Below are 10,804 nucleotides of genomic sequence, written 5' to 3'. Positions count from 1 at the left end.
CCCAGCAAGTCATAAATGACTTAGAATCGCTGTAGGAACGCTCTAAACGATGTACAGAAGATAAAACACTAAAAATGACAATAAGGGTCATTACAAATAGTTGGGGAAAAGAAAGGATTCTGGATAGCATGAGCAGAATTAACAGAAAAGGGGAAATGGTCCTCATGAAATTTAATATCTCTTGAGATGAAAATTTTTCGACTTGCTAACTCCATAACCTTGTAACCTTTATGTCCAGAAGGATAACCCAGAAAAATACATTCCCTTGCCCTAGATTGGAATTTATCCCTACCATGAGACAAAGTAGAGACAAAGCAAAGACAACCAAAAACTTTAAGATGTGAATAAAGAGGTGGAGTACCAAAAAGAATCTCATAAGGAGTCTTTCCAACAATAGCTTTAGAAGGTAACCTGTTGATCAAATGAGTAGCAGTTAGAATGCATTCACCCCAATATTGAATAGGAAGATTAGCTTGAAAAAATAGTCCCCTAGCTATTTCCAAAAGGTGTTTATGTTTCCTTTCCACAACTCCATTCTGTTGAGGTGTGGCAACACAAGATCTCTCATGAAGAATTCCTTGAGAGAGTAAGAATTTAGTCTCTTGACTTCCCCTTCCTAACTCTAAGGCATTGTCAGATCTGATTCTTTTCACCTTTAATTCAAATTGTCTCTCCACCATAGCTAGAAAATCCTTAAGAACTGGAAAAGCATTGCTTTTAGTCTTTAAGAGGAAAGTCCATGTTCCCCTACTAAAATCATCTACAATGGTCAAAAAATAATTGTAGCCATCATGAGTGGAAGATCTGAAAGGTCCCCATGTGTCAATATGTATCAACTCAAAGATCCTTTTAGATTTAATGCTACTCACAGGGAAAGGTAACCTGTTTTGTCTAGCTTTAGGACAGACAGGACATATGTAAGGAGAAGTAGAGGGAAAAGAAATGAAGGCAAGATTTTGCATTACTGAAAAAGGCAAATGCCCCAGTCTTACATGCCATAAAGCTACATCAGAAATAACATTAGCAGAAATAGGACCTGTAACAGGCCTAATATTAGAGCTAGAAACGGAAACAGCTACATTACTGGAAATATTTCCTTTTTGAATTGAAATTAGACCACTAGGAACAACTTTGGAATTTCTTCCTTTTTCAAAAGAGACAGCTTCTTTAAGAGAGTTTGATTGTATCCTAGGAGATTGGAGAAAATAAAGACCATCAACTACTTCACCAAAAACTTGTTCCTTCTTCATTGAATGGCCCTGTAAAACACAAGCACTAGGAGTAAATAAAACAGTGCAATTGAGATGATTAGCTAACTTATGAACAGATAATAAGTTATATGTGAACTCCGGAACATATAGGACATTATCAATAGTGAGATTAGGCAAAATTCTAACACTGCCTGCGTGTGTGACATTGAGCTTAAAAGAGTTAGGTAAACTGAGATGTAGAGGCAGAGACAAAGGAATGAGAGATATAAAGGATTTAGAGTCAAAACACATGTGCTCAGAGGCTCCTGAGTCAATAATCCAAGTTCTGGAATTATGGACTGTAAAACATGACCCTGAGTATTTTAGAATTGTACCGGCAACTGCATTTGCATTGATTGGTGCCCCTGAATAGGTTCCCTGGTTGTTCCTCACATCCATCCTGACTTGATCGACTAGATTTGAATATTGTTCTTTGCTCATAAACTGGTTATAATTCTCTCTAGTAGGAAATTGAGGATTCCATATGTTCCTTGAATCCTCATGATTCCGACTGAAAGCGTCAGCCTCTTCCCCTGCAATCACAGCATTCCCTTTGGCCAAATTTTGAGGATTCTTTGTCTTAGTGAACTCAAAATCATCTGGGAACCCAATCAACCTAAAACAGTCATCATACACATGTCCTGTTTTTCCACAGTAGGTACAACTCACATTTGGATTGTATTTCACTCTCCTTGGTTTGTTTCTGGGAAATGTTCTTCCAAACTTTTGATTTCCAGAATTCCCAACCTTTGGTGTTGCTTGAGTACCTTTAAATGGTGGGTTTCCAGATCTGTAATTTCCTCTTCCTTGACCAGCCACCATGAAAGAAGAAGCATCGACTGTGTTACCAACATTAACATAAGCTTCCTTTTGGCTTTCATCCTGCAAAACTAAGGCATAAGCACTGTTAATGGAAGGAAATGGATTGATCATTAAAATAGTTCCTCTAGCTTGAGTATATGTGTCATTCAAACCCATCAAAAATTGTACAAGTCGTTGATCCTCCAAAGACTTGATGAGTTTTCCCTTCCCTTCACATGTGCACACACAACTACAAGATGACAATAGATCTAGAGAATCCAGCTCATCCCACAAACGTTTGAGCTTGGTGAAGTATCCTGCTACATCATTGTTTCCCTGTACTAAACTTGATATTTCCTTTTGCAGGTGATAGAGCTTAGCTCCATTGGATCTCCCAAACCTTTGTTCTAGGCTTTCCCACAACTCCTTTGCTGTTTTGGAGTAGATCACACTGTCTCCAATGTCTTTAGACAGTGCATTCAACAACCAAGACATCACCATGTCATTACAACAACTCCATTGCTCATAATCTGGAGCAAGCAGATCTGGAGCTTTGCAAACCCCATTGATGAAACCCAATTTCTTTTTAGCTGAAAGAGCAATAAGAATGGATCGTCTCCATCCTGCGAAACCTCTACCATCAAAAGTTGAGTTGATCAAGTTCATTCCAGGCGAATCTGAGTTACTCAAATGATAAGGATGGGTGTTACCAATGGTTCCATTGTTTCCATCCTCTTTGGATTGTGATTGTGTTGGGAGAGGATTATCGCCCATGATTGATCAAAAAAATAAATTTGGAAGATTGAAGATGGTTAGATCGAGCTACTGCTCTGATACCATGATAGAAGATTAAAATGAAGGTGATTTGGGAAATTTTCTCTGCTTGTATTCATCAATAATGAGATAACTTTATACAAACTAACTAAGGACTATGTTGCAAAATATAAAAGACTACAAGATAAATAGCAAAACTTTGTAACAGATTGTAACTAAATTATGTACAGATCATCTAATCTAGAAAATATTTTATTCCTTGCTTTTGCTGTATTGTGTAGCTACTGGGCTGAATGTTATTTGTGACCCAATTGTCTTCCATCAGCCCACTTCAGCCCATATCAAACTTTAGTCATCATCCGACAAGATCTAGAAGCATCAATGCTTGTCCCAATCATTTCATCTTCTTTCTTTGTGTCAATGGTGGAAGAAGAAATCTTCTTCTCTCCAACAGGAACAAAATGAGAGAAATGCTGATCAAGATTTAGGCGCTAATGCTAATCAAGATGGAGGCAGTAATGAACAGAATCATGATCAAGACGGAGGCACTCCAATGAATTGCATGAAGATGTAGACCAACTAACGATGAAAATGCAGACATTAATAGTTACTGCTACTGAACTTTAGTTTGTGGATGACTAATTTTTGAAAAATAAATAAATTAGAAGTGGCTTCGCCCGGACTTGATTTCCTCTTGATTTGGTGCAACAAACATATTAATCATGGCTCAATAGTATCTCGCACTCGCACATCATTTGTTTGATGCAAACACTTGATAGTTATTTTTACTGTCGAAATCCACACAAACAATAACTACAACTGAGATCATGATCAGGAGCAATTGTTTCCACAATTTTTCCTACTATTTCCCTAATCTACTGCTTAACCACTATCATCTACTCATCTTGCTACCATGTTGATAAACTAGCTAGTATTACTAGAAATAATAGCAAATGCTACTGCAGGGCATTAGACAAGTCACTGTCTCCTTCCTCTCGGGTCGATTGGTTCTTTTGCTTTCGCAGATAACATTTTGTTTTCCCGTCTTTTTGCTTCTCATTCAGCTCCAATTTTGTACTCCTGCAGACCATTATCAAATAAAGAAAATGAATCAAGAATATTCAAATATCAATTATACTGTCATAACGGATGAAAACCTGTCAATTATGGAACCCCACATTTATATGAAAGCAAAACTACTCTATAAAGTTAAGATACCTTGGTATTGTAGGATTGGTAGATTTCAATCAAGAAAGCAGGACGTGATTTTTATATTAAGGATTGAAGTTATATTGAAGGGGAAGTCTAATAAATTGGTGAAAATATATTGTCATACACTATCATCTCTCCTTCCAGCTATTGAGTAAATTAATTGACGTGTTGTGGTGAATAAACTGATAAAAAGCTCTAGTTTTGCTTACGTAGAGGAGAGTAAGTACTCAATGGTCCCAGAAAGTACTGCAAGAACCTATTTCATTTTCTGTAAGAAAAACAATTGAACAGTTGGATCCTCACATCAATTATACTGCAGATTGCAGATTAATTTACCAAGACAAGGAACCTTCATACACCTACCACTCCTTATAAAGCAATAATCAATACCAAGATAAGTTTTTCTACTTATGTCCCTATTTTCTAGTCCTATAACCCGAAGCATTTGCAACTCGCCCATTGGCAAGCAGTGTCATAGTCAGGATTTTAACTAATGAGATTCAAAATAAAATGGAATAAGCACCGTAAAAAAAATCTACCGGTCAACATCCACTATGTATATACATAAAAATAATACATAAAAATAATTTGACTTGTATATATATATAGTTCAATTTTTTAACGAGTGTACCCTAGTTCCGCCCCTATTGGCAAAGGTGACGCAAAGAAGTTTTTAAGCAAGTCCATCAAACAAATGGTATATTCATCATAACTCCAACTTGAATCATCCCCCGACAGTCACCTAGGCCTTACCATAGGCAGAATGTTGACGTTACTCCACAAATACAATTCAAATCTAATATCCTTGTTACACTTACACTAAACTGTTTAGAGGTATGTTAGCTTAATGTTTCACTAGATACAAAACATCACAACAATTTAAGCTATAGAGTAAAGTTCACCAGTAAAAGTACTCACCGTTCTACATTGTATGAAGAAGACCTCTTTAGAGCTGGAAACTTCTCCTTCTTCTTCATCTCTATTAAACTCCCACTGAAGTATTCCTTATCTTCCAGCTTAATTCTCTCTTCACTTCCGTGATATTCCACAATTGGACTCTCTACATCCTTCACCGCTTGATTGGTACACCTGCCATGGGACAGACGATTTTTATACTGTGAAATCAAGGAAAATCCATTTTCCTTCCCATAACCGGGTCCGCATTGTTTGAAGGACATTGAACCGCAATAGAGTAATTGCATCAAAACGGAAGCTGCTTTGGTCTTTCCACTTGAATGAGTATTAGCCGTTGAATCTTCGCTGATTGTATCTGGCCGTAGGATTAATTTTCCGTCCGCCTTCATCAACGTTTCTAGCGTTTCAGAGCTTGAATCGGATAGTGGTGGTGAAATTTCACCTCTGTTCAGCTCCGTTGACTCGTTCGAACTATGTTCAACCTCGTCCGGTTCTTTACAGTCCGGTTCAACGGTCCGGTTTTCTCTCAACTCTTCTTCTTCTTCAAGGATTCGCATTCCTCCTCGCCGGCGTCGTCTGTCCTCTGTTTGAGTTGAAGCGTCGGCTCCAATTCTTCCGAGTAATTCGCCGGGTGACTCGGCCTTGTAAACTAGGTACTCGTGGAAATCGGAGGAACTCCAGGACTGATTCCGGCGCCTTGCCACGGCAGGAAACTCACGATCCTTACTCAATTTCTGTTTTTCCGGCACCGGATTTCTAGAATTAGAACAAGCGATTTCATCGGGTTGTGAAGGCAATGCGCTATCGAAAAGCTCTGATCCTTTCAGAACATACTCTTGACCATGTGCTGGGTAGATAAAATCGTTCTCTGTCAAATCGTGCCACACGAATCCATTCCTATAACTTCTGAATTTCCCAAAGAAAGTAAGAAATTCATTTCAGCTCCCTATGGATAAACACAGGTACAGCAGAAATTAAAATAGAAAAATGGAAAGTAATCAATTTACCTTTTAGCAGACCAGGAGTACATAGAGGCCATGCCTTTTCCACGAAGACAATTCAAGCGGTTGATCACATCTGAATGAAATATAAAAAATCAAAACCTATGAAATCATATGAACACACGCTTTTTTAGATATCTGTTTCAGCTATGGAAATTGTACATACCTCTGAGATACAGACCATCACGGGAGGAAAGAGGCACTTCCATGAAATGAGGATGCTCAAGTTGGCCATTTCTGGCGAGATAGTAAACAACGGGTACTTTGCTGAGCTTATGGTTAGGAGGTTCAGTCCAAACTTTGGTACGTTCAGGGCTTGTTTCTCTACCTTTCCATTTCTTGTGCATTTGGAGCTCCGTCGTCCTCGACATTGTTCTTCCCAACCTCTTAATTTGAGAAAGTTAGAAGAAATGGAACCTCGATATTTGAAATTTGAAAGCTTGGAATTCAGTGAAAATTGTGGAAACTGAAAATCATAATGAGTAAATGGCGGGGGTTCACGTTTATAAGGTGATGTGTGAGAGTCTAGCTGGAAGGAATAATGTGGACGGTGAATGGAAGGAGCAAGGGAGCAGAGTTTCAAAAATAGGATGCGCCATGACAATATCGCCAACGTGTTGACTTCACCTTTGACAAATCTAAGTTTTAAAAATTAAATTTACATATTTAAAAACTATTAATCATTTGCCTTTCATAATTAAAAATATATCACATAAATTTTCAATATATTGAAATAATTTATTTTTTTTGTGAAGATAGTAATCCTTGCTTAAGCAATGAAAAAACAAAGAGCTCAATAGGACAATATTAAATAATAAGAAAATTTGATGGAAAATTTAAAAAGTTTACAATATTTTTTTTATTTTAAAATAAATTAACTTTTTTAATGAGAAATTTGTTATTTTACCATTCTAGCCAACAAAAATTTTCTGATTTTACTATGAATTATAGATGTTCATAGTAATTATAATATCATATTACTATAACATTACAAAACGTTTTTTTTAAAAAAAGTGAAGAATCGCCTTCAATAATATTTGGTGCTTAAAGTGATTGATACCGATTCTTTCACATTTTAAAATCAATTATTTCACCATCGTACTATAACAAATCTTTAACTATATAAATGTTGTTAGTCTTATTTTTTCTTGAAGAATTTTGGCATTTTAGAAAGAGGGGGCTGATGTGAAAGAAAAAAGGTCAAACGTTCACACTTCACACAACCTAAGCTTTGGGAATAAATTGAGAACCCGTCAAAGGGTGTTGAGTGTTGACTAGGAATTGTTTATTACCAATATACGACTTCCCTCGACATAACAAGAAATGTGGAGCCAGCCAAAATTTTGGTTCCGTTTGTTTTTTCAAGCGTCCATAACGTACATATACTAGTCAATATAAAAATTGTATCTTTATACGAATGGAGAAATTTTTTATAAGCTGTAAATATTAAGTACGTTCAAATTAACTTTTATAAGTACGTTCCAATTAATGATTGATATGATTATGTAATAGATGCTTGAAAAGTTTACCGTTAAAAGTATTTAATTAAAAGTAAATGTTGTAATTTGTGGAATCAGAAATCAATGTATCTAAATGAAACAAATTATGAAACCAATCAGAGTGACTGTACTAATAAGATCTTGAGTAGATTGGTCAACCTTACAAGAAAAATCTACTATTTGACGTGTCCATATCTACGCTATTTATTGCTTCAACATTTATCTCTTTGCTACTATGATTATTTTAATATTAGAATATGTTAGTATGTGATATCCTTATATAGAACTAATAACTTTGTTATTGTTATGAACAGATTTGTTAGTCAAACATTCTCATTAGAAGAAAAAAAAAAGGATTATTGAATTTATTGTAGGGGTTATGTGTGCGTGTGTTGGTCGACACAATAGACCCAATTTCACGTGGGTTGTTGACCAACCTAAGCAAAGCATTTACTACTACACAATTTATAGAACACCGGCAATGTGCCCTATAATATAGTCCCTTTAATTGTCTATATTTATCTCTATTTATTTGTTTATTTTAATAAATTAAAAAAAGATGATAATTTTTTCTAATATTTCCCTTATTTAATTTTAAAAAATTTCTAGTATTTCTAAATTTTAATGCATGTTTTTTGAAATTAAAAAATATATTTATTATACTTAGAGAGTTGCATAATATTTTAAGTTAAAATCAAAATTATAAGTAACCTATCATAGTCATTTTAATTATAAAATTATATTCATTTCTAAAGTAGACAACTAAATAGGGACAGAGAAAACATATTTCTACTGCTCTCAAACTAACATTGTTTATTTTCTTTTCCTGCCTGTTTTATAAACTTTACTTTAGAAACTTTTGTCGAATTAGAAATTTTCTCTAAATCCTGAAATTACTTGGGAGTTTCGAAATTTGGCGTATTAGACTTATAACATTGACCAACTTTAAGGAGCGATGTTAAAAAAAGGCCATACGGTGCCAATAATCTCAATCTTTATTGGGTCGAAGCTTATTGGGCCGAGCGCTACCGAACAATGGTAGGTCCATATTGTTGCAATAACAAGAACCAAACTACTGCTAATGTTGTTATGTAGGAATTTTTACGTTTCTCTAAAATAAAGAAAAATTATCTAAATATGTAACTTATATTACTATATTTTTTGAAATTTATTTTTTTGAAATTTCCTATAATTTGAAAGATAGTTTTATTTCTTGCTATATTGTTGTTTCTTTTCTTATACATTTCAATTTTTGTAAGTTTATTTTTCATCATAATTTTTTCAGATTTTTTAAGTTTTTTTAATTATATATTATTGTAACTTATAGTACTTTTTATGTATTTTATAAACATATATAAATTTCATTTTTAAAATAAAAAATAAAGATGTCATGCGCAAATTCTCGATCAAACTTAAATTGTTTGACTCTCGAAAAACGAAACGTATTACATTAATTGAAACAAAGGGAACAAATTTTCTTTTTTTTGAAAATTTATGTTTTATTGATGAAATTCAAAACTAATTTTGTGTATTATATTTTGAATTCAAAAAAAAAAGCTCATAGCTTGTTTGTTAGCTCACTTTTAATTTCATACCATACAAATATAATACATTTTAAAATTTATATTGTATGCATAATTCACTTTAGTATATAAACATTCATTATAGTATTGTTATGCATTGCTATAAATTATAGTTATATATATATATATATACATACATACATATAAAACATATTATATTATGCTATTTTACCTTTTTGAACATGTTATCCTTTTAACTTAACTATCTTTTAATTGAAAAATGAAAAAAAGATCCGTTTATTTTAAAATAAAAAAGATATTATAGACTTTTTAAATTTCTATCCATTTAGAATTACCTGATATTATATATTATATTATGTTATTTTACCTTTTTGAACATGTTATCCTTTTAACTTTATTATCTTTTAATTGAAAAAAAAAGATCTGTTTATTTTAAAACAAAAAAAGATATTATAGACTTTTTAAATTTCTAGCCATTTAGAATTATCCGATATTATATATTGAGAAACAGAATGTGATATTTATGTTGGACCGTACATCTTTTAGAATTTCAAGTTTTGTGAATAAATCGCAGGAACTCGTTTTTTTTTTTTTTGTAACCATTTCATTAATTACCGAAAAACACATTACAAACCAAGCAGCTATCTCAGCATGCTTAAACATCAGAAACAAAACTCAACAACTCCAACATTACTAACTAATCATCAAATCTTCCTATGGCTAATTATCTTACTAATGCTAATAGGAGATCTTGCAATAGTTACAAATGCTACCTTCTTAACAATCTCATCTATCAAACTCTTCTTGTCTTCAAAGATTCTCTTGTTTCTCTCATTCCAAACAGCATACACCACTTCAGCTAATATCATCTTGAATAGTTGAGCTCATGTAGTCTTCCCCTTCCCATGTTGTATACACCAATGCACAAACTGTGTCATGTCTCTGCTCTATTGCTGTTGAAACCAGCCCATGCTAATACTCTTTCCCATACTTCCCCTACATAGTGACATTGTAAGAACATGTGGTCCAGACTTTCATCCATATGTGTACATAGTACACAAGCTGTATCATGTGTTATCCCCCATTTAGCAAGCCTATCCACTGTTGCAAGCTTTCTATACATAAGTATCCACAGAGTAAATATAGCTTTAGGCCTTGCTGAATTCTTGAACATTAGACATTTCCACAAAGGTTTAGGTTGCTCCCCTCTCAAATGATCATAAATTTGCTTAACCATTCCTTTCCCTTCTTTTATGTGAACTTGATCAACTATTTGTTTAGCCTGCATTATCTTCCTGATCATCCAGCTAGCTTGTTCTCTCTTCTGCCAATCATTCTGCCCTCTCATGTAATATACATGTATCCATTTGATCCACAGCTTGTCTTCCTTGTTTGCCAAATTCCAACAAAGTTTGGCTATTGCAGCTCTATTCCATAGTTGCATGTTTATCAGCCCCATACCTCCTTCATTTTTTGGCCTACATACTCTTTCCCATGCAATTAAGGCTTTCCTAGTTACCTTCCCAACACCAGACCAAAGGTAACTTCTACACATACTATCAATTAATTTGATTACCTTAGCTGGAAATAGGAATAGTTGAGCCCAGTAGGCTTGAACTCCAAAGAGAACTGTCTGCACTAGTTAAGTCCTTCCTGCATATGATAACTTCCTAGTTGTCCATGAGGTGATTCTGTTAGGATCTAATTCACGCACACACACTAGATGAATGAAGAACACAAGAACTTTCAAGAGAAAGAGATGAGAAATCTAGAGAGAGAGAGAGAGAGAAAATCCAATATTTCGTGGT

General features: G+C 34.2%; 1 protein-coding gene across 1 annotated transcript; it reads right to left on the bottom strand.

Annotated features, from left to right (window-relative positions):
* Positions 1-3,405: 3,405 nt before the first annotated feature.
* Positions 3,406-6,549, bottom strand: LOC107021733 (protein UPSTREAM OF FLC-like). The gene is made up of 4 exons (XM_015222439.2): positions 6,120-6,549; positions 5,960-6,029; positions 4,956-5,858; positions 3,406-3,905 (listed from the first exon to the last, which is right to left on the bottom strand). Exons 1-4 carry the CDS (start codon positions 6,322-6,324, stop codon positions 3,782-3,784), a joined length of 1,302 nt encoding a protein of 433 aa, XP_015077925.1. The 5' UTR covers positions 6,325-6,549; the 3' UTR covers positions 3,406-3,781.
* Positions 6,550-10,804: the final 4,255 nt, after the last annotated feature.

This window comes from Solanum pennellii, chromosome 6 (assembly GCF_001406875.1).
Source record: "Solanum pennellii chromosome 6, SPENNV200".
NCBI lineage: Eukaryota > Viridiplantae > Streptophyta > Magnoliopsida > Solanales > Solanaceae > Solanum > Solanum pennellii.
Note: the sequence above shows the minus strand (reverse complement) of the source record. Positions and strands in the feature narration are given on the sequence as shown.

Excerpts from the sequence above, each read along its gene's own strand:
- LOC107021733 (XM_015222439.2), bottom strand. The coding sequence starts at position 6,324 with ATGTCGAGGACGACGGAGCTCCAAATGCACAAGAAATGGAAAGGTAGA. Across the intron at positions 6,030-6,119 it reads TGATGGTCTGTATCTCAGAG|ATGTGATCAACCGCTTGAAT; the intron begins GTATGTACAATT and ends TATTTCATTCAG. Across the intron at positions 5,859-5,959 it reads TACTCCTGGTCTGCTAAAAG|AAGTTATAGGAATGGATTCG; the intron begins GTAAATTGATTA and ends TGGGAAATTCAG.